Here is a 24,917-nt window from a genome sequence, read left to right on the forward strand (position 1 = left end):
CTCATTGCTTATTTAAGGTAATAATATAATTACTGATTAAGTATAACAAATTAACCATAATATAATGAGTTTCTTTTCTAGCAAATGTACCAGAACACATCCATACAAAAAGACCAACTGTGGAGAAACCAGATTATCTTGACGGTCCTGGCCTTTCTCAGTGCATATTGAGATGCCTCTCTGAGGCCCTTCTTCAGGGTAATTGTTTTATTTTAAAACCAACCAACAAAATCCCTCTTTTTTATTGTTGAAACCCATTTGTCATCCAAAATGTAATATCTATTACGTGGCTCTGTGTTACTTAGTCCTTTTGACTAATTATAAAAATCATAGTCACAAAGAAAGATTTTTTTTTCATCGTTGAGGATATCTAAAGGGTACAATATGTTTAGTGCTTTATTAGGTGAGACTTTTGACATGAACATCAATCATTTGGAATTTTAAAAAATATCACCCTTAAATTAGTTTTATTATGCTTTTCTGCAATGTAAAAAAATAAATAATAGGGTGTGGGGAGAAAGTCATTAAAAATACTGGATTTATACTGTGGCCCTATGAAATCAAGCAGAGGCCTGAATGTGGCTTGCAGATCACAGATTCCTCCTCCCTAAGTTGTACTGTCTATAAAAAGAAAAGTGCCATTTTTTGAAATGTAGTCCATTGGTATGAAATAAGAACTCATGTTGGCAGTATTGTGGCGAATCTTGCCATGAGAAGGAAGCAATACCTGTTAAAACCACAGCAGAACTGAAACAGTGCTGGTGTACAGGACTAGCTTAGGGACAAGCGGTCCTCTACCTTAATGGCTTCTGTGACGATTAGTGAATTAAAGCACAGATCAGAACTCACTCATATTGTTGACACTGAGTCATTCCAAAAAGACTCAGTTAAGTTTTTGACAGTATGTTTTAAAAGGCAGCAAAGCATGAGTACACAAATTTTAATCCAAATTGTTCAAGAAAGATTAAAAAGAAGTTCAGTTCTAGGTGGGAGGTCAACTTCAGTTCTGTGTTCAATCAGTGTGTTGTACCACAATTTTCCAGTGATGCCAGGTTTGGAGGGCATCTCTGTACATTTGTATAGCAGATGCAGCTCTATTATTTCAAGATCATATGGTGAAGCTCCTTCACAACCATTCTCTTGCTATGCAGTACTTTGACTGACACATGGTCTTGGTGTCTCTAGAATTTTAAGTAAGTAAGTTCTCCGAAAACCACAGTTACAGGTGCTATCCAAATGAGAGCTCCCCAGGCTCTTGAAAAGGACTAGAAAGTACCACCTTGTTCTGTCAGTCAGTCATCTTAGGTGCGAACACCCAATTCAATGCCTGGAAATTCTATAAGGCAAGGCAAAAGCAATCATGTATGATCATGTATAAAATAGTTTATTAATTACCATAATAAATAAAATTAAACTCTTTTTTTTAACAAATATCTTTTGTGCTTGTTTAAAAATATTGAGAAGGGAATATCAACGGAGGGGCCCACCTGTCCCTCTTGACATCCCCAGGCTGCAGTCATACAGTGGAGTTCTGTCAGCGTACTCAGCTGACCACACAAGTAGTCTCAGCTCGTTTGCACTTCTGTTGATTCATGCTCCTTTGGACAAAGTGACAGATGCAAAGGAAGAAGAAAAATCCAGTGAAGGATTTGGCAGGACTCAACGGCAAGAGTGTTAATACAAGGAGGAGCCCCAGAATGATGAACTGCTCGTGAGTAGAAATGTCCTCGCAGTATCAGTGAGATGTCAGATGTGGGCAGTCTCCAACAGATGCACAAATACGGCGTCTGAATATTGAGAATACATTCATCGTGGGGGCAGTGGGGTGGGGGGCGGGTTTGCATCTTTCTTTGCATAAAAGCAGTTCATATCCTGATACAAGATCCGTGAACGTCTCATTGAACAACTAATGGATCTGTTGGCTGACTCAGAAGTCACAGATAAAGAGACAGTGGCTCTAAGAAAAGTTTAATGGTGGGCGGGGAGGGCACCCACCGGTCCGGCACCTGCAGGGTATTCAAGTCCAGTTCTAAAGGTTCCAGAATAAGTCTGATATGCTCGCATGAGAATGAAGTTTCATTTGAAACTAATTTAAGCAGGAGGCAAGTTCACATTGATTCTTTTGAACTGTGAGGGGTGGAAATGAAAACATCTCAACATGAACATGATGGGTGAGAAAATGGTGCTGTCTCTGATGGCTGCGGCTAGTGCTGGGAGAACAGTGAAATCTCGTCCAGTTGGAGGGCACGAGAGCTGGTGAAGGTAATTTTTATCGAAGCGAGCAAGAAGGCAGTACAATGATGGAGTGACAGAAGAGAGGCTGTCCGGGGGCCTGAGTGTGCCCTCAGTGGGCCTCCTCTTTAAGCAACACTACATGAGGAGGGAGGAGAGGGGAAAGAGTGTTGGCAGCTCCATCACAGTTGGAGTGCCATTCAAGGGTCTTAAGGCTAAACATCTTTATTGCAAAACACTGTACAATCTATGTATGCATCAAGCGCACATCCACTTGTATGTCCACCAGGGCTCCTAAAATTTCCCAGAGGGTGCATGTGCTAACTGGTGGTCAAGGCAGCAAGGGGAGACGAGGCTCTTCCTACACCTACCTGGTATTTCTAAGGCATTCATTCACTCCCCACAGGCTTGGGCACAAAGCTTAACAGCTGGCTTAATGCTTTCCCCTTCCACCTAAGGATTCAGGAGAGGAAGGTCGCTGGATGGGGTGGTGTGAAGGGGTGCATTTTTACTCTGAGCTGTGCTAACTCCACTTCTGAAAGAGGATTCCAGGAAAGGGCCTGCTGGTTGGCGAGCAGCAGCGCAGAGGATGATCTAGAAGGCTGAGGGTAAAACAAGCCCAGGAATTGGATTACAAGAAACGGGAACAGCTTTGAAACGCTAGGGCCCATGTTGCTGTAGCATCAGAGTTTTTAGAAGCCATTGGTTGCCTACCACTAGCTACAAACCCTTTGCCCACAGATTTAATCTGAGGTCCAGAATATAAAGAAAAGTCTTAGAAAGAATCAAGCCGGGGGTTTGAGTGCGAGGGAAGGGGATGGATGAAGGTGGAGATACCAAGACTGTGCACTGGACCAAGGCTTCTCAACCAGATGGCTGCCTCCCGTTCCTTCCTATGGGAATCTCGTCATACCCAGTGGGAGAGCCTTTGTAGGTCTATGGAACGGCAGCACTCATTGCTGGAGATGGCGCCTCCACCAAGAACAAGCACTCCATCTTGACCTTCTTATTTCACAGACTCACCCCTCACTCCCACACCTCCAGGCGAGGCAGGAGGCGGGTGTGGGGGTGGGGGGCTGGGAGTGGCTGTGTTCAGCAACCAACCAAGTGGTAGGGGCAGGACCTCCTACTCTAAACAGCCTGTCAGGGTGCTCTGGGAAATGGAGCCTCCCTATGAATGACATTCAAAGTAAGGAATGGATGTAAGAGATCAAGTAACCAGCAATTACTCTGCAATGGTATAACGACATGTCCCCTTCCCTCGAAAAGAAAAAAATAGCTCAGGTAAATCTACATCTCTCAGCGTAACTTTTCTAAAGTCTAAAGGTTGGGTCCAATACCCAAATACCTTTTGTTTCCCTAATCTCTCTTCAGCCACCAGATAACGGTTTATAAGCGGAAGGCTGAGTCAATGGTATCTGAAGCTCGTGGTTCTTGCTTGGGAAGCCAGAGCAGCATCTGGGCAAGGGTGTAGGTAGTTAGTACAGAGCAGCCCACAGCCAAGTGCATGTCATAAAAATGCAAGGAAAGAAGGTTTGGCTCATTTAAAAATGTTTTTGTTTTTTTTCCAGAGAAAACCATTATAGCAAAAATCCCTAAAATCCTTAAATCCTTAAGGGGAGAAGAATAAAAGCATATACAGCCATACCTGTGGTGCACTGTCAGTCACCCCCAGGAGCATGGGTTGCAGGCCCTGTGACCCCAAGATGAGCGGATCCGGGCTTCTCATCACTAGCCCAGTTTGAATCCTAGGAGTTGATCAAGCAGTACATTCACGAAGCATTATTTTCCCCCAAAAACAGGTCTGGACTTCAAAGCCTCACACATTAGCATCTTTGCCCCTCAGAACCAGCTGGGGAGTCATTTCTTAATAGACACCTGTACCCCTCAGGCAGAGCTGGAGGGAAGGGCCTGCAGGATGCTGGGCAGGTGCTTCTGAAGTTGGATGTTGCAGTTATCAGGGCCCTCGCCCTGCCTTACAAGTAGTGAGTCCTAAACTCTGGAAGCAGGTTGACGAGCATGTTTAGGGAATGGCAAACTGGAACGATTCAGGGGCAGCTGGCAGATGGGATTCCAGATATTTTACAGCCTCAGCCCCAAAGACTAGTTGGCAGCTTCTCAAGTTAAAGAGGCTGAAAGCCCCACGGCTTACCTAGAGTCATTAACAGTCATGACTCTCGGCCCTGGGAAATTTCACTTCTTCTTTGTATGCTGCCATCTGAGGCTGAATCCAATAATGTCTCAGCCTCGGGAAGCATCGGGGCACCCCTGTAAGCCTCGCAGAAGAAGCTGCATGAGTGTGTGGGGCCTCTGGGGAAGGACCCTAACGTTGACCTTTCAGACTCTGCTCCCCAAGGCTGTCTGTGCCAACCCTGGCAGCCAGGAGAGGACAGCCCCACTCTGCACAGGCAACTGAGGTCCAAGTCCTGGGTCATGCCATGGCCACTGAGCAGGACTAAAGAGAGTGGGTAGGCTCAGACAGGAGGCTTTCGGAAGCACTAGATATCTTTAGTAGGGCAGGCCCTGACCTGTCAGGTTCCCTTCTGAGTACTGAGGGACCTCAACATTGGGATCCAGAATCTCTGCTGCAAAGCAATGCCAGGCAGAGGTGCTAAGGACGGGATTGCCACAGCATAACATGTGCAGATCAGTGCCCTAGATGATTCCATGCTGTCACTAATCATCCAGATCACCTGCACTCCTAATTTCACTCTCTCAAAGCTGAGTTTTTAGAGCTGAACTTCCAATCTTACTTATCAATTTTTAGGGTCCTGACCCCTCTCTCCACTTTGTCTGGGAGAGATCTCTTTCCTTTCTCAGACACCACTGAAAGGAGCCCAAGCACACGAATAACCTGAACCCAGGGGACTATGAGGCAGTGGAGAGTCCCGAGCATCATGGCATAGGGACTTGGATGGCCCATAGGTGGCTCCATGATCATCACTCTAAGCTCAGACCTTCCTCGTGGACCACTGCTCCACAGCCACCTCTCTCCATCACTTTACAGAGACAGTCTGGAAACTCCCGCCTCTTTCTCTTTTTCCAGCTCCTGAAGCCACTACAATCACAGCCCTGCAATCTCATGGTTTCTCTCAAAGTCCTACTGACTTTAGTATGAGATAAAGAGATTAGCTTAAAAGTAAGGCCAAGCATGGCTCCCGAGTGTCCTAGAATGAACCCATGCAGTGGACAAAATACAAACTTCTCTAGGGAAATCCCAGCAAGAGTCATAATAGAAACATAGCACTCGCTACAATCATTTTTCTGAGGTCATGTGTGTGTGTCTGCTTTGCTAATAAAGCAAATCTGGGCTCATCACCCTTCCTGCCGATGCCGCATGCCCTGAGGGATGCCACAGGAACACTTGGGAAGAGGTCAAGAAGGAAAAGAAGCAAAGGGCCTGTGTGATGAGGCCAGTGGCATGGAGCCGGGCCAGAGATTCATCCGGGGCCTCCAGGGCCCTCCCCTTCCACTATCCCATAGGAGCAGGGTGCAGACCATAGCCCAGAGACTCCCTGGATCGCCACTGCCCCTCTCCAGCTCTTACACTTGGCTCATTTCTTTTGGGAAAGGAGACCTGAAGATTCCCAGCTCTAAGTGTCTACAGGAGGCACCCAAAGCACCTCAGCTGCTTTTCGGCCTTAACCATTAGAGACAGAAAGTCGAAAGGCTCTACCCTCCCCTCCCTGTCCCTCAAGCTCCCCTTGTCCCGAGCTTGTTACAAATGACTACAGTAGGGAAATAGATGGTGACCTCAGACACAGGCTGTCCAAGGGCAGGGAATGCTGGGAACTCCCTGTGCCCACCACAGTCTCTGGGGGTCCTGGCGAAGGAGCCCAGCGTGGTAATATACACGAGGGATTCTCGGTGCTCTCCCACCAATCCCCAATGGCTGCTGTTCTTTCCTGGTGGTTTTCATCTTTTACAAATATCATGGCAGTAAAAAATTAAAAATGAAGGAAAATACCCTTTAGACAGCACGCCTCCTCTTCCAAAATTGTGCAAAGACAGTTCAGATGCAGCTGCCATCTTGCAGGGTGGTGGCACGCTTCTCTTCCCGGATCTTCCCCCAGGTAGAGAAAAGGAGAGAGCGTGCCTAAGCGACTGGTCCCACTTGGATTTTCTGTCGGGAAGAGCCTACTTTGAAAGTTGTTGGTCATGTAGGTGTGTGTGGTGGAGGTGGTGTCTATAGGGCAGGAGGGTAGGGTGTTTTGTCTTCGACGTGTTTTCTTCAGCAGACCTCTCAGCTCGCTCCAAAAATGTCTCTCTCTGATTCTGGGGACTGGGGTCTCGATATTTCAAACAGCTCCTGAGGAGACTGAGAGGATCTTCTGGAAGTTAATATCCTGAGTATCTCAGAGAGCTGGTTCTCAATGTTCGTCATTTTGGTGTTCAAGGCCTTGATGTCCTCCTTCAGCTCGTGTTTCACCTCCAGGACGGTGGCCTGCAGTGTCTGCTCAGGGATGGGGTAGAACGAATGCTTGACCTCGGCCAAGATGGGGCTCCGGTCCTGGGGGCTCCTGGCCTCGCCCACGCTATCCAGACGCAGGTCGCTCTTGGTGATGCCGCTGTCACACGAGTCTGTCTTCTTGAGCGTGGCCTCGCCGCTCGCCTTTGTCCTCTCGGGGAGCGTCTCCATGGACTCGGCCTTGGACACCTTGCTCCAGTCCTCAGCCTTCCCACAGGAGTCCTTGAAGCGGGCCCAGCCCTTGCGCTTGGCCCAGTCACCCCCGCCGGCCTTGGGGCCCAGGCACTCGGCCCCCGGCGGCGCCTGCAGCCTGGCGTGGTCCAGCCCCGTGGACACGGCGGCCGCGGGGAAGGCCACGGGCGTGGCAGGGCTCTCGCGGACGGTGACGACGCTGGCCTTCACCAGGCCGTGGTGGGTGTGCTCGGTGAGGATGCTGCCCTTCTCCACATCCAGGTCGTCCGGGTCCCGGCCGCCCCTCTCCGCGGCCAGCCTGGCCTCCTTCTGCTGTCGGAACCTCTGGAAGAGCCTCCGGACAGGGTGGTCCGGCGGCAAGATCAGGGGGGCCTCATTCTTCCGCTTCATGCGCTCTTCCTCCTCCCGTTTCACATCGCTGATCTTCCGGAACACGATCTGGAGGGAGACAGAATGACACGGCCCGTTAACCCAGCTGTGGCATCAGCGCAGCTCGGCCCCTCTGCCCATCACGGGCCTGGTGTCCAGCCCCAGCCCTGAGGGAGGGGGCTCACGGTGCAGTCACATCCCTGCAAGGCCTCCAGGTCCTTGCTCAGTGACTGCCATCACTTTCCTTTTCTGACCCTCGTTCCCAGCTCTCCAACAGCAAGGAATTGACTCCTGCTGTCAGCCTCTTCCACAGAAACAAGCCCCCAACCTCTCCATCTCTACAGGCCTGGAGGTTGGAGATGCCAAGCGGCCTCCTCCCAGGAGACTGTCCTGGCCTCTGAGCCTGGGTCCCCTTTAACCCGTTCTGGCCTGCAATTCCAGTATCACCTGGTAAGCTTTTCAAAAATCATTTCTCTGACCCCGCCTCAGACCCACTACACTAAAAATCACCAGATGGGAAGCCCTTGAATCTGTAACTTAAAAGGCTCCCCCGGTGATTCTGATGCACTGAAGTTCTACACCACAGTCCAGGGCAAGAAAGTTCAGCCGAGTTCCCAGGCAGGGTGACGGCTAAGACTGCCCTTGTCATCTGCAGATCTGGACCCTAAGTGAATGCAGTTGGCTGTGAAAAGTACACGCTGGTCTCACATAGAAGCCCTCCCTGTCGTTAGGGAGCTTACGGGAGAAGAAAGGCCCGTGACCTTAATGTTACTTCGTATATTTCTTACGATGACACATACTGTTATCCCCATTTTAGAGAAGAGGAGATCAAGGCTCAGAGCAGCTAAATGTCACGTAACAGATAGGTCTCCTCTAAGACACTTGTACTCAAGCAGTTAAGCCCCAGACCCATTCAGTGTCCAGCAGGTTCTTCCTGACGATGACAATACTTCATGCAGTGGATGGACAGCCAGCCAACAATGCTGTCTCAAGACTCTGGACCTGAGTGCAGCGTAAGCCACATATCACAGGATTTCCCTTGGGCCGACATCCGATTATGGGAAAGCCCTGTACTTTCTGACTTATGTTGCATGTAGCAGGTACACTCAGGGGCATGTCTGACTCATCCCATACCTGAACTTGTAAGAAAGAAGCAACCTGCAATAGGTCATTTTTTAAACTGTAAATGCTTGTTTGGGGACCAGAGGGATTGAGATCCTTGAGAAGTAGGGGAGAGGTCTGTGGGAGGGAGAGGGGCAGCTTTTCCATCATCACAATCTGGACAGCCCTGTGCGGGCAGCCTCTGACCAGCCCAGAACCTGCCCCAAAGACTTGCTGCAGGACCCCCAGCTCTTGGGGAGGCACATGTGTTGGCATGCCCAGAGCCTGGGCTTTGGGGTCAGACAGAATTAAGTCCCAGCTCTGCCAATTAGCTGTGTGATCTCAACAGGTATCTTAACTTCTGAGTCTCTGTCTCCTCCTTCAAAAGTGGGAAAAATCCCTCCTTTTCCGACTTGATGTAAAGCCAACAGAAGAGTACTTATGTGAAAGCACTGGCTAACTGTGAACGCTCAAAATGAATCCTCCTGTCCCCACCATTTCAAGGCCTCTGCTTTTTGTTTTTTAACTTGTAGACACATATAATATGTGACTAATTCTACCTCCTCTAGGAAGGCCCCGCCCCACCCCACCCAGGGCTCTCGGATGGCACCACTCATTAGGTTCTCAGATATGACCGACAACATGGTCATTTTATATAAAGTGCCAATAAATACAGAGGAACCCAACAAACACTGAATTGCATGCTTGATGCCAGTGATCAGTCAGCAAATCATCGGCAGACTGGAGGCTCACCTGTCATGTGACTTCTCTGTCAAAGCTTCTGTCACTGGATGACTTGACACTAACAGGTGGGTAGGACGGAGCAGCCGCCCCTCTTGCCACCTGGCTAAATCTTCAAGCCACATTACTTGGGTCCCAGTGAGTGGCTTTCTGACCTCCACTGGACAGCATTTCTCCCAGCCCTGCCCTTATCCATCCTCTGCCCTGCCCATGGTTATGTAATTTCATAACCCTGTCTCCCCAGGCCCTTGTCAGCCATACCCCATCTGCTCCTGTAGTCTGGATCCTGCAGATCCAAGCCATGGCACTCAGGAGAACCCCATCCACTCTGAAGAGGAACCTAACTGAAGGCATCACAGGGATGGAGGGATGACGATTAGTGGAGAGATCAGGACCTTTTCTGACTGTCCTCCCAGTGCTCTGAGTTGGCAGTCTTCCACCTCCGTTCTCTGTTCTGGCAATGGACCCTGATCTCCAAGAGGAGTCCAAATCCCCCTCACACCAAGGCCCAACTCAAACAGCACCTCCTCCACAAAGCCTTCTTTGATTCCATGGAGCTCTAAGTCATCCTCCCACCTCCCAACCCTAACGGCCCTTGCTGTGCTCACACCACTCTTCTGCCCTAATTACTATCTTGCGTCCACTTGTAGTAGTGATGCCATCTGTTGTCTCCCCTACTCACATCCCTTCTTAGAGAAGGGAGGAGGGGCAAAGGGGATAAGAAAGGAAGGTGGGAGAGGAGGAATGAGAAAAAGAGGGAGGAAGGGAGAACATACGACAATGTGAATATACCCCAAAGAGATGATGGCATTTAGAGCCGATTGCGCTTGTCCTGCCTTTATTCTGAAGGACATCTGCTTCTTATCAATATCCCCCTTTTTACTTAAGCTCATTTGGGTGGGGTTCTATTCCTTGCAAGCAACAATTCCCAAACAAGATACCAGTTACTTACATCCATACCTTATCCCCTCTGAAGGCTCCCTGCAGGTCTAGCACTGTACTTTGCATGTCACATTGTGTCTTTTACTTTTTAAAAATTTATTACCTACCCTAAGAGAGCAGGGATTGTCTATTTTGTTCACTATTTCCAGCACTTAGAAAGTACCTGACACCTAGGGGGTCCTTGATAAATATTTGTAGAATGGATGAATAAATGAATGGATGAAAAACAGATAAATATGAGCTAACGAATCAATGTTAGAATGTCTTAACCTGGAAAGATGAAATCACAGAGGTCATAATGTTATAAAAGGAAGGGATTGGCTCAGAACACACAGGGTCCTCTTAACAGCTCTCTCAACATCAAAGGTCAGGCGGCCCTTGAGACTGGAAATGAGATGTTTTAAGACTAAAGAAAAAGAAGTACTTCTTCAGATATTGAGGAGTCAACCCAAAACTTATACCAAGAGGTTGTACGGTGAAGTATGAAGTATACCAGTAGGCTTACAAATGCTTAATATGCATCCATGGTGGATATTTGTGATGGGAAATGGTAGCTCCTCCTTGAGGGCATGGAAATACAGGGCTCTTCAACCAAATGCCTCATGGGGGTCAGAATCCTGGACCAGGGGCCAGGGGCCTGGCCTGGGCAGCATATTCAGATGTTGTGGCCACATCATCAGTGGGGTCAGTTCAGCACTCACGGGCTGGGGCTCTCCTGGGGAGGGGATGTGGGTGTCTGGGTCTGTGCTGACTCTTCTGAAGCTTCTTGGCTTTTCCTAAAGGGTCATCTCGTGTGCCTGGGGTAGCCCCACCTCAACATCACTGGCTCATCCAATGGGCAAGTAAACTAGGGAAGATCTTTCTGCCCTACAGAAATGCCTGAGCCTGCCTTTGAGAATCAGCAAGTAAAATTAGCATTCCCCCAACAGGACCAGAGCTGATGTGGTCTAACAGCTTTTCTAGTCGGAGGTCTAGGCCTCTGCTTACTAGCTTCAGCTGATTTTTTGGAGAAGTTAGTCATGGAGTCTTCATCTCCAGAGGCAGATGTGACCAGGCATTTGACCAAGTATTTTAGATCTAAGGACAACTGCTCTTGAATTTTTCTTTTATGTAAACATGGATCTTCCTGTGGAAGACAATCCGATGTCAATGGGAAGAGCCTGGACTAGGAATTGGAAGACTGGAGTGCTCATTTCAGCCCTGCTGGGCCCTGAGCAAGCCGCCCCTTCGCACACACCCTCACCAGTGGGACAACCTCCTCCCTCAGCTCCCAGCAGAGTTGTGCCAGGTTTTCTTTCTTTCCATTTTCCTGTTATGCATTGGGCTTCAATGTAAGATTTCATCCCAGGAAAGGATTCCGTGGCCTGAAATATCATTATGAAAACCACTGGATGAGATCATCTCTAAAGTCCCTTTGAGAATGAACAATTAATGATTTTAATAATACAGTACTTTGTGTTGTGTTTTATAGCTTATTCCACATACTCAAGTGCATCATCTCATTTAAGCTAAAGTTCCTGGGAGGTGTGCAAGGACTTCCTCCACAATCTGACAGTTGAGGAGACTGGGGTTTAGTTGGTAGGGTGGCCTGCTCAAGGTCACACAGCTAAGCAGAAAGAGAACTTCAGGGTATTGGCCAGTGCTCTTGTCTTGATGTCACCTTTCTTCACATCAGCAGTCCGTAGACAGGGGCCACATCAACAGAGAGGTGCCAGGGTCTGTCTGGAGAGGTTATCACCAGGGACCCCCACTAATCACCCACTGGGGAGGCCCAGCCCTAGAGACAGGCTAACACTGGTCCAGGCACCACTGATGGGATAGGTCTGGATCCTCCCTAGCCAGACAGAGTCCTTCCAGCCCACAGGGGTGCCTGATGTGTTGGGCATGGGAGGCCCATGCTGAATGCTGAGCAGCTCATGACTGACTGTATATGGGGAGACAGAGAATGCCCCAGGGCAGAGGTGGCTGCTGTGCCTCACTCATCTATCTCCACATTCCTCTGAAGGCTCAGCAAGCAGTGGCTTAGAGCCTGGGAGCCCGTTAACAAACAGTTGTTGAGCTGAACTGAATTGACACCCGGCTCTTCAAACTGCAGGGCTTCCTGAGCAGTTATTTTCAAGTTTGTTTGAAAAAGTAATCCTACGGAAGCTGAGGTGAGTCAGGACCATCGATTGCCTCTTCTGGGTTGCATTTAAGGAGGGCCCAGTCCCTCTTAAGCCCCCTTAAGACCAGACCAAGGGGAGGAGTCCCCTCAGGGTCACTGAGCAACAGGGTCCCTGCAGCATATGTAGGGGAAAGACAGCCCTGGGAGGGAAATTGACCACCTAGAGTTCTGACAGCACAGAGAACGGGAGTCCAGTTGCTTAAAAGAGCTTAGATTGGGGAGTAAAAAGATTTACATAATGTCAATTCTCAGTGGTTTGCATAAATAGAGACTGACGTATGAATCACAGAAAACCATAGATAAACCAAAAGGGATTTATTTTGGTTTTAATTGAATTCAGACACATGGCCCAAATCTGAAACACACAGAGAACAGTAGAAAGAACACAGGCTTAGAGTGGTCCCAACTCTGCTGCTGACTGGCTGCTATATGACCTTGGCCAAGTCATGTCCTTGCTTGGCTGGACCAGAACAACAGTTCTCAAATCTAGCTGCACTTCACCTCCTTCACCTGGAGGAGGTGTTGTTATCTACTGAGGGAGAATTTCCCATGGCAGGGTCGGAAACGGGCATTTGCAACAAACTCCCAGGTGATTCTGACCCAGGCAGCTCAGGCCAGATCTGCTGACCAGGGACTCAGAACCCCAGGGCTGATGACTGGTGAGATCACTGCCACTCTGGTGCTAAATGTGCCCGGAGTGGGGAGGGGGAGGGCGGAGTCAGTGGAGTCACGTGGAACGTGAGCACAAGCTTTGGATCCCAGACAGACTTGGGATCATGGTCCCCAAGCCTCAGTTTCTTCCTCTGTAAAAGCAGATAAAGCTACTGATTTCATAAGGCTATCATGAGGATAAGGTTGGATAATATAAGTAAACTCTTAAGAAGAGTACCTGACATTTAATAGTTGCTGAGTAAATGTATTATGTACCATTCTTTGTGGGGACGACCCTTGAGATGATTCTAGAAGGATGAGCTAGAATTGCGAATAAAAGGTGAAAGATTTGGGCAAAGGTGCTCACACAGGGAAAAGCACATGTAATGACACAAAGGCAGAAAGGCCACCCAACAGAGAAAAATGTCTTTGTGGTAGTAGTCCCAGTGGGAGGGGCTGACTTTGTTAAATTTTTGACTTTGTTAAATGTGTGCTATCTCATGACATCCTCATAGCAGCCCCAGCAGGTGGGGAAAGTCATTACCCTCATTTTTTAAATGAAGAAACCAAGCTTAGAAAGGGTAGGTGACCACCTAAGGATACTCAGATAGTGGAGCTAAGATTCAAACCTCAGCCATCTGAGCCCCCATCCATGCCCATGTTCTAAGCCACTGTGCTAGGAAAATGCCTTGGTTTTAGGGAAAAGGGTGATCTTCTCTCGTATACATTGATAACCTCCATCCCTGCCCCACCACCTCTCTCCACTTGTTTCTCTTACTCCCAGTCCATCAGCAAGTTCTCTAAAGAATCCAGGGACAGAACTGTGAAGCAGAGAGATCGGGCCAAGGTGAGGGGAGAGGCCCTGAAGCCGAGGCTCTCAGAGCTTTTAAGGAGAGGACTCACTAGGTACATTAGGACCTGTTAGTGTGGTCCTTTAATTTATCAGGATGGGGGTGTGACTTAGCGTGAGAGTCAGGCTTTGATTGGTCAAGGCAAGAAAGAGGAGCTGTAAGACACATGAGCTGAGTGTTTTGGTTACTGGGAAGATCTTGCCTCCTTGCACAGTGGTGAGGTCACCAGTTACCCTCAGGGCACGGCACCGGGAAGGAGGAACAGGAATTCAGAGGTCCCAGTGGACTTTATCCAGGAAGAATCTAGAGGTTAGATGTCCTCTGCTCTCAAGTAGCCTGGTCCAGTGGCTCTCGGAGTGCGGCTCACAGGCCAGTCCCTCCCACCACTGTGCAACATCTGCACTTTCTTCTAGCATTAATCAAGAATGACCTTGTCCCTTAGGGACCATGACCATGATCCCTTAGTGACATCCCATGAGGACTGGCATCATCTCATTCACTCTTGTAAGGGCCCCCAGTGAGAACGAGAGGATCAGCAAGGTCTTCTGTTGACAGACTGGCCTGTGTCTGAAAGACTCCTACAGATGCACCTGTTCCTGTCTTCAGGAAGATTCAAACCCAAGAGGAATGAGGATCTCTCCTTCTCAACGCCACCAAGTGAAGGAGATACATCCCTTGTTTGCTGCTCAGAGAAGAGATGGCACTGCTGTGTGGGAGTCACTGGCCTCTGGCCTTTCACTAGGGCCGTATTTGCCACTCTCTTCCTTGCTTTGTGCTCCCTCAGTGTAGGAGACTGAATTACAGACACCAAAAGATACGTCCACCCGAACCTCAAAATGTGATGTTACTTGGCATAAGGGTCTTTGCAGATGTAACAAGGTAAGAATCTTAAGGTGAGATCATTCTGCATCAGGGTGGGCCCTAAATCCAAAGATAAGTGTCCAAGAGACAGAAAAGAGAAGACACGAAACACAGAGCAAAAGGTCATGTGAAGACGGAAGTAGATACTGGAGTTTTGGAGCTGCAAGCCAAGAAATGCCAAGGATTGCTGACAGCAACCAAAAGCTAGGAGAGAGGCATGGAACGATTCTTTCTCAGAGCCTCCAGAAGGAGCCAACCCTACAGACAACTTGGTTTCAGACTTCTGTCCTCCACAACTGTGAGAGAATAAATTTCTGTTGTTTTAAGCCACCCAGGTGGAGATAATTGGTAATGGCAGCTCTAGGACTCGGTTCCTTTACGGCTTCTTCTTCCTCCCATCCCCTAAATGTGGTCCTCCCCCAAAGCCCTGCCCTTTGCTCTCTGCGCTCCATGAGGTCTTTCTGCTTCAATGCTCACCTCACCTTCATTCAGCTAAGAGCCAACAGAGGTGCTGACAAGACTGGTACAGATGCCCACCCTGCTGTGACCCTGAAGAAATTTCTTGATCTTTCTAAGCCTCAGTTGTCTGCTCAACAAAAATTCCTACTTGCAACCTTGCTGCAATGATTCAGTGAAGTGACACTTGTGAGAAACCTCTCCCTCCCTTCACATTCACAAAGCAATGTTGCTTTTCACTCCAGACCCAGCTCAAAACCTGAATTTTCCCACACACAGCACGGCTATATCGACGTCTCGTAGACCTTTCAACCTCCCTCAGCCAGAGCAGTCTCTCTTCCCACCATGTCTTTCCTCAGTGTGAGCCAAGTCACCAATCAGGCAGGAAGAAATGGGGCCAAATGTGGAGCTGGTGACGCGCCTCCCCCATCAGAGGTGCTCCAGTGCTAAGACAGGTAGACCAGCGTTCAGCCTCCAACACTCCCTCAACAACACCTCCCCCCGTGTCTAGGGAAGCGCTAATCATGACCTTTGAAATCAAGTTAACACTATGCTGTCTCATGATTCCACAGGAGAAGTTAAGAAAGTGGAAGATGCACAGAACTAGGACAAATAATCCTAAAATTTATATGGAACCACAAAAGACCCAGAATTGTCAAAGCAATCCTGAGGAAAAAGAACAAAGCTGGAGGCATAGCCCTTCCAGACTTGAGACAATGCTACAAAGCTACAGTAATCGTGGTGTGGGCACAAAAACAGACATATAGATCAATGGAGCAGAATAGAGAGCCCAGAAACAAACCCACACACCTACAGTCAATTAATCTACAACAGAGGAGGCAAGACTATACAATGGAGAAAAGACAGGCTCTTCAGCAAGTGGTGTTGGGAAAGCTGGACAGCTACATGTAAATCAATAAAATTAGAATGTTCTCTAACACCATATATAAAAATAAACTCAAAATGGTTTAAAGACCTAAATATAAGACATGACATCATAAAACTCCTAGTGAGAACATAGGCAAAACATTCTTGGGGCAGACATTGTAGCAATATTTTCTTAGATAAGTCTCCCAAGGCAAAAGAAATAAGAGCAAAAATAAACAAATGGGACCTAATCAAACTTAAAACCTTTTCCCATTAAAGGAGACCATCAACGAAACGAAAAGACAACCTACAGAATAGGAGAAAATATTTGCAAACGAGGTGACCGACAAGGGCTTAATATCCAAAGACTACAAACAGCTCATACAACTCATTATAATAATAAAAGAAAAAACTCTCCACCCAATCAAAAAACAGGCAGAAGACCGAAACAGACATTTCTCCAAAGAGGACAGATGGCCAACAGGCACATGAAAAGATGCTCAACACCATTAATTATCAGAGAAATGCAAATCAAAAACACAATGAGGTATCACCTCACACCTGTCAGAATGACTTCATCAAAAAGTCTCCAAGTTATAAATGCTGGAGAGGGTGTGCAGAAAAGGGAACCCTCCTACACTTTTGGTGGGAATGTAAATTGGTGCAGCCACTATGGAGAACAGTATGGAGGTTCCTTAAAAAACTAAAAATAGAGCTACCATATGATCCAGCAATCCCACTCCTGGGCACATACCCTGAGAAAACCATAATTCAAAAAGATACATGCACCCCAGTGTTCACAGCAGCACTATTTATACTAGCCAAGACATGGAAACAACCCAAGTGCCCATCAGCAGATGACTGGTTTAAGAAGACGTGGCACACACACACACACACACACACACACACACACGTACAATGGAATATTACTCCATTAAAAAGAATGAAATATTCCCATTTGCAGTAACATGGATGGATCTAGAGAATATCATACTAAGTGAAGTAAGTCAGATAAAGACAAATATTATATGATATCACTTACATGTGGAATCTAAAAAATAATACAAATGAATCTATATACAAAATAGAAACAGACTCACAGAAAACAAACTTATGGTTGGTTACTAAAGGGGAAAGAGAGTGGGAGGGAGAAATTAGGAGTATGGGATTAACAGATACAAACTACTATACATAAAATAGATAAGCAACAAGGATTTACTGTGTAGCACAGGGAACTATATTCAATATCTTGTAGTAACCTATAATGGAAAATTTTACATATATATATATGTCTGAATCACTTTGCTGTGCACCTGAAACTAATACAATATTGTAAATCAACTATAATAATTTTTAAAAAGTGGAAGATGACCTGCGACTTGCAGAAACAGAACCCACCAAATACTTCCCTGTCTGAGGGTTCAGCTCATTGCCCTCCACCCCCTTCAACCTTATACCCCTGCACAATCCTGCTTAGCATGGCTTTGGAAAATTGGGACCAGGTTTATCTCCACCCTAGGCATAGTCTTCTGAATATTCCTTTTGCCTTCCGGCCTGGAAAATAGGGGAAAGGGTCTGTCCTGAGAACAGCAGCAAGGGGAGCCCAGCGTCGAGAGAGACAGGCGAGCGCTGAAAGTTGACGTTTCATCACCACCTTCCATCCGAGTCCCTCTCCAGTGCTTCTCCTCCCTTCCTCAGCTGAGCTTTCAACACAATAGCGGCTAACACCAACCAGGCCTTCAACAAAGGACCAGATATTGGGCTAAGCACTTGGTACACATCTGTGACTCACTCCTCACAGCCACCTGGTGAAGTGGATACAGAAGTCATTCACCCAGGCAAGTCTGCACCTGATGTACTCTGGATTACCTCTGCAGTTTGTACTTCTCACTGCCAAAAGAGGACAATAATTAAGGAAAGATCCACCCACCTCTCACCCCCAACATCTTCTGGTTGGCTGCATTCTCTTCTCTTAATTTTTTCTGGATTAAAGAATCGGATACAAAGCATATATTTGCATAGTTGTAATTCCACTCTTAAAAATCGTCGCTTTCTACCAAAATGGACAAACAACTGAGAATTCTGAGAACTTGTATGTTACTGAAGAGTTGGCTCTGACATCACTGTCCTGTCCCTTGTGATCTGTGCCACCCTGTGGCATGTGATTGGGCTGCTGTGACACTCGTCATTTCAGCCAGCAGATCATGCCGTCCCACGCACAAAGCACTAGAGCAAATAATTCGATTCAAGCAATTGTCTAGTTTTGAAACATGATGGTTATAACAATTTCACTGGATTATTCTAGGGTTTGACTCTCCCAATAAATAATTTTCTGTTGCACTGTTAAAATTCCCATTTCTCATATTAGGATGCTGACTTTCAGAGCCATCAAATGCATGACCCCAAGTGGGGTGCCTTCCCACTGCTCCATCAGGGCGCAGCCGCTCAGCTGCCAAGGAAACTTGCCGGTTCTGCCCTCCTTGAGAAAGTATCCACTACCGTCCCACTCACATCTGAACTCCAGACATTCATCACACCTGGGCTATACGGTGAAGTCTCCCAACCCCCTCACAGGGAGAGGTGAGAGGTGGTGTGGGAGAATCCCAGAGTGAGGACCAGTTCTCTCCCTGACGTGCACTCGTGTACATGTGCCTTCTCGCGAGCTCTCAGCAGAGCAGCCCTGAACAAAGCGATGGGACTCGTCTGGAGAGCTAGTCCTGTTTGCCCCTGTCCCTGGGGGGTGTTTCAGTGATGGGGATGGGGTGGGGAGGAACTGGGAGCCCAGTTGGGAGGAATCTTGCATTCCCCACAGGGCCGTGCAGAAGCAAGAGCGCCTGGGTGGGTGTGGGGAGTAGGAAGAGTGGTCTGGAGACGGGCTCGCCGGAGGTGAAGGACTCTTAATGATAAGGGAGAGGGTTATTGGCTCCCTGAGCTTTTCCTTTTGAGGCCTAGTCCCCTTCCCTGTGGAATATGGGGTGCATGTGTAAGAGGGGTGACTAGGGGGGTCTCCTGCATTCTCACACTTGCATTCTCTGCCCATGCAGCACTGCGTTACAGGGAGGGTCTCTGCCCCAGGAGCTCCACTGCCTTCCTAGGCCAGGACAGAGGTCTCCCTGTCCCTGCTAAAGTGTGGGCACCATACTCCAGCTCTAGAGTCACGTCTGGTCCCACAATGACCACTGAGAGTCGGGACTGCACTCAGGAGGGGTGCACAGGAGGCAGCAGCCTGGGCCACGTAGCAAGGTGAGCCCGCCCAAGGGCTCAAGCAGCCTTCTCTGCAAACACCATCAGAAGTAGAGGAGGCCAGAGCTTGAGTCTGCGTTCTGTTTTCTCACAGAATCCTCTTCCAGCACTGTATGTAGAGCCAGCTAACCATGTCTGAGTCATACCCCAGCCACAACTAGCTGAGAAACATTCCTCTCTGAGCCTTATTTTCCTCATTTGCAAGTGGAAGACGCTAATGCTTGCTTTGGCTCTCAGGCAGCGCTGGTGCAAGGTAGACTGCTGTACACACGAGCTACATCAGAGCTACATCTCAATTATTCCCCTGTAACCTCCCAGCAGGGGAGGCGTCTCCGAGCTTTGCCCCAGGGGCCACAAGAACCTTTGTGCTTTGCACAAAGAGAAAGGTTTAAGAAATGACTGGGTAAGGGGGGGTGGGTGGGGTGTTTGGACAATTGAAGGGATGGAGACCAGGAAGAAAGCTGTGACTATAGGTAACGACAGGTATGGAGGGAGTGACCCAGGGAAGCAGAGGAAAGGAGAGATGAAATGAAACATGGCTTGCTTCTAGACAGGCAGGCCAGCTCATGGTATAAGAGAAATGGACATGATCTGAAAACTCTGAATCTCAACCTGGGGCCTCACCTACACCAGGTTCCCAAGGGGCATTTGCAGCACTGTGGACATCTCCAAGAAACACACGCTACCAATTCCTCTGTTGTCTCCCACCCTAGGAAGCCGGATGAAACCATCTGTAAGCCATGAGGCTACCTTTAGTCCAACCAGAGGCAGTTTTAGTAGCCTGCCTGTCCATGCTTCCACTCGCAGGGGCCCCCACTCACCCCACTGGCCTTTCAGGGGGGAGGGTCACAGTGGTCCCATTCTCAGAAGAAATCATTAGAGTAGAAGAAAACTTGGGGAGACCAGTCCCAAATGGCACCTCTTAGAGACTGAAGAGCTTTTAACCTCTCCCCACTTCTCATCAAAAGCTCCATCCTTGAAGCACATGGCCCAACTGTGTAACTCAGAGCTCCTTCACTTTGGCAATACCTTGTGGGAGGAAGCCTAGAGTCACCCACCTCCCCTGTCCCAGCAGTGGTTATCATCCGGGAAGAGGGCCAGAATCACCTGAGGATCTTTTAAAAAATAGATGTCTATGAGAAATGGATAAATTCTTAGACACATACAATCTTCCAAGACTGAATCATGGAGAAATATAATCTGAATAGACCAATTATTAGTAAGGAGATTGAATCAGTAATTAAAAAAAAAAAACCTCCCAACAAACAAAAGTCCAGGACCAGGTGGCTTTACAGGTGAATTCTACAAACACTCAAAGAAGATTAAATACCTATCCTTCTCAAACTTTTCTGAAAAGTTTTACTAGGCCAGCATTACACTGATACCAAAACCAGAGAAGGACACCACACAAAAGGGAAATTACAGACCAAAATCCCTGATGAACATAGGTGCAAAAATCCTCAACAAAATATTAGCAAACTGAATTCAACAACACATTAAAAGGATCAGACACCATGATCAAGTAGGATTTATTCTAGGGATGCAAGGATGGTTCAATATTCACAACAATCAACGTGATACCCCACATTAACAAAATGAAGAATAAAAATCATAGGCTCGTCTCAATAGATGCAGAAAAAGAATTTGGAAAAATTCAATATCCATTTATGATAAAACTCTGAACAAAGTGGTTATACATGGAATGTACCTCAACATAATAAAGTCCACATATGACAAACCCACAACTAACATCCTACTCAAATGTGAAAAGCTGGAAGCTTTTCCCTTAAGATTGGAAAGCAGACAAGGATGCCCATTTTTGCCATTTTTATTCAACATGGAATTGGAGGTCCTAGCCAGAGCAATTAGGCAGGAAAAAGAAATAAAAGGCATCCAAATTGGAAAGGAAGAGGCAAAACTGTCACTATTTGTTTGTGGATAACATGATTTTATATATAGAAAACCCTAAAGAATCCACCAAAAAAACTGTTAGAACAAATAAATGAATTCAGTTAAGTTTCAGGGTACAAAATCAACATATAAAAATCTGTTGCATTTTTATACACTAATAATGAACCATCATAAACTAAAATTAAGAAAACAATCTCATTTACAACTGTAAAAAAAAAAAATACCTAGGAATAAATTTAAGAAGGTGAAAGATCTGTACACTGAAAACTATAAGATATTAATGAAAGAAATTGAAGAAGACAAAAAAATGGAAAGATATACCATGCTCATGCATTGGAAGAAATAATATTGTAAAAATGCCCATATTACCCAAAGCAATCTACAGAATCAGTGTAATCCCAACCAAAATTCCAATGGCATTTTTCACAGAAATAGAACAAAAAGTCTTAAAATTTATATGGAACCACTGAAGATCCCAAATAACCAAAGCAATATTGAGAAAGAACTATAATCTGGAAGCATCACGTTTCTAGACTTCAAACTATATTACAAAGCTACAGTAATCAAAACAGTATGGTATTAGCATAAAAAGAGACACATAGATCAATGGAACAGAATAGAAAGCCCAGAAATAAACTCACACACATATGGCTAACTAATTTATGACAAAGGAGGCAAAAATGGAGAAGGATAGCCTCTTCAATAACTGGTGTTGGGAAAATTGGACAGCTACATGCAAAAGAATGAAACTGGACCACTATCTTACACCATACACAAAAATTAACTCAAAATGAATTAAAGACTAGAATGTAAGACCAGAAATGTAAAATTCCTAGGAGAAAACATAGATGGTAAGCTCCTTGACATCACACTTGGTGATATTTTTTTGAATCTGACTCCAAAGGCAATGGCCACAAAAGCAAAAATAAACAAATGGGACTACATCAAACTAAAAAGATTACACACAGCAAAGGAAAAGATCAACAAAATAAAAAGGAAACCTACTGCATTGGAGAACATATTTGCAAATCATATATCCAAAAAGGAGTTAACACCCAAAACATATAAAGAACTCATACAGCTCAATAACAACAAAGCAAACAATCCAGTTAAAAAGTAGGCAGAGGACCTGAATAGACATTTTTCCAAAGAAGACATACAGATGGCCATCAGGCACATGAAAAGATCTTCAACATCACTAATCATCAGAGAAATGCAAATCAAAACCACAATGAGCTATCATCTCACACCTGTCAGAATGGCTATTATCAAAAGGACAAGAAATAACAAGTGTTAGCAATGATGTGGAGAAAAGGGAACCCTTGTGCTCTGTTGGTGGGAATGTAAATTAGTGCAGTCACTATGGAAACAATATGGAGGTTCCTCAAAAATTTAAAAATAGAACTACCATATGACCTAGGAATTCCACTTCTGGATATTTAGCCAAAGAAAATGAAAAAACTTGTTTGAAAAGATATATGCACTTCCAATGTTTGTAGCAGCATTATTTACAATAGCCAAGACATGGAAGCAGACTAAGTGCCCATTGATGGACGAATGGATAAGGAGGTGCAGGAGATACACACACACACACACACACACACACACACACACACACACACACACACACACAATGGAATACTACTCAACCATAAAAAAGAATGAAATATTGCCATTTTTGACAACATGGATGGACCTTGAGGGTATTATGCTAAATGAAATAAATCAGACAGAGGAAAACAAATACTTTGTGAATTCACTTATATGTGGAATCTAAAAAACAAAACAAATGAACAAACAAAATAAAACTCATAGATATGGAGAACAGATTGGTAGTTGCCAAGGGGAGGGTATTGGGGAGTGGGTGAAACAGGTTAAGGAGATCAAGAGATACAAATTTTTAGTTATAAAATAAATCAGTCATGGGGATATAATGTGCAGCGTGGTGACTACAATCAATAATACTGTATTGTAAATATTAAAGTTGCTCTCATCACACACACCAAAAAAATTCTGTAACTTTCTATGGTGACAGATGGAAACTAGACTTATTGTGGTGATCACTGTACAATGTATACAAATGTCAAATCATTATGTTGTACAGCTAAAACTAACGGAGTGTTGTATGTCAATTATACTTTAATTTAAAAAATATGACAATTTTGGTCAATGCAATCTATAGATTCAGTACAATCCCAATGACATTGTTACACACATAAAATAATACATCCTAAAATTCATATATATTCTCAAGGAATTTTGAATAGACAAAACTATCTTGAAAAAGGAGAACAAAGTTGGATGTCTCATACTTCCTGATATAAAATCTTACTACAGTGCTACAGTAATCAAAATATAGTGGTACTGGCATAGGACAGACTTATAGAACAGTGAATGGAATAGAGAATCCAGAAATAAACCCTCACCTATACAGTTAATTATTTTTGACAAAGGTTCCAAGGAAGGACAGTCTTTTCATCATATGATGCTGGGAGACCTGGATATCCATATGCAAAAGAACAAAGTTGGACCCTTTCCTTATACTGCATACAAAAATTAATTCACAGAGGATCAAAGATCTAAATGTAAGAGGTAAAACCATAAAACTGAATTTTATGTTGGAAGAAAACATATGGAGAAATGTTTGTAATATTGATTTGGCAATGATTTCTTAGCTATGAAACTGAAAGCATATGGAATAGAAGAAAAATAGGTAGATTAGACTTCATCAAAATTAAATACTTTTGTGCATCAAAGGATACAATCAAGAGAGTGAAAAGACAACCCACAGAATGGGAGAAAATATCTGATAAGGATTTCATAACCAGAATATATAAAGAACTCCTACAACTCAACAACAAAATACAAGCCATCCAACTAAAAAATAGGCAAATAACTTGAACAGGCATTTCTCAAAGAAAACATACAAATGGCCAAAAAGCACATGAAAAGATACTCAGTGATACATGTCATAGGAAATGCAAATCAAAACCATAATGAGATACTACTTCACACCCTTTAGGATGGTTTTTAATAAAAAAACAAAAATAGAAAATAACTAATTTTGACAGGGTGTGGAGAAATTGGAACTCTCATACATTGCTGGCGGCAATATAAAATGCTGCAGCCTCTATGAAAAACCATTTGGCAGTTCCTCAAAAAGCTAACACAGAATTACTATGTATTCCGGCAATTCCACTCCTAGATATATACCTAGAGGGATTGAAAGCAGGCACTTGAACAGATACTTGCACACCAGTGCTCAAAAGCAGTATTATTCACCATAGCCAAAGGGTGGAAACAAACCAAATGTCAATCAACAGATTAATGGATAAACAAAATGTGGTATATACATAAAATGGAATATTATTCAATCATTAAAAGGAATGAAGTTCTGACTCCTAAAACATGGCTGAATCGTGAAGACATTATGCTAAGTGAAATTAGCCAGGTACAAAAAGACAGATATTATATGATTCCACTTATAAGATCCACTTATCTAGTATAAGCAAATTTATACAGACAAAAAGTACATTAGATGCTATGAGAGTTTTGGGGAATGGGGAATGGGAGTTATTGCTTAATGGTTACTGAGTTTCTGTTTGTAATCATGAAAAAGTTTTGGAAATGGATGACGGTGATGGTCACACAATCTTGTACATGTAATTAATGGCACTGAATTATATACTTAAAAAATGAAATTAAAATGTCTATGCATCCCACCCCTGCCCCAAACTTCACCTCTATTTGAGAACCAGTGCCCTAGAAATAGACATATATTGGGAAATACAGCAAGACTGCCACGTAGGCATATATTTCACTCTTGTTTAGAGGTCATGCACATGTACACACAGACACACACACACAC

General features: G+C 45.4%; 2 protein-coding genes across 12 annotated transcripts in view; one reads left to right on the forward strand and one right to left on the reverse strand.

The window, feature by feature from the left end:
- Positions 1 to 24,917, forward strand: part of HHAT (hedgehog acyltransferase) — a 495,443-nt gene that overhangs the window by 358,764 nt on the left and 111,762 nt on the right. For 6 of the 7 annotated variants that reach the window (XM_082399944.1, XM_082399935.1, XM_082399943.1 and 3 more), the window contains one exon: positions 82 to 1,234. The exons of the other annotated variant lie outside the window; for it this stretch is intronic. In XM_082399944.1, the coding sequence (XP_082256070.1) occupies positions 82 to 251 (170 nt within the window). In that variant the 3' untranslated portion in view covers positions 252 to 1,234. Of the gene's footprint in view, positions 1 to 81; positions 1,235 to 24,917 lie in introns of those variants that run through there. 7 annotated transcript variants of the gene reach the window in all.
- The window catches only part of KCNH1 (potassium voltage-gated channel subfamily H member 1), a 443,651-nt gene continuing 420,099 nt past the window's right edge, over positions 1,366 to 24,917 (reverse strand). For all 5 annotated transcript variants that reach the window (XM_082399775.1, XM_082399774.1, XM_082399773.1 and 2 more), the window contains one exon: positions 1,366 to 7,330. In XM_082399775.1, the coding sequence (XP_082255901.1) occupies positions 6,476 to 7,330 (855 nt within the window). In that variant the 3' untranslated portion in view covers positions 1,366 to 6,475. The remainder of the gene's footprint in view (positions 7,331 to 24,917) is intronic.

Source organism: Balaenoptera borealis (assembly GCF_965194805.1).
Source record: "Balaenoptera borealis genome assembly, chromosome: 1".
Lineage (NCBI taxonomy): Eukaryota > Metazoa > Chordata > Mammalia > Artiodactyla > Balaenopteridae > Balaenoptera > Balaenoptera borealis.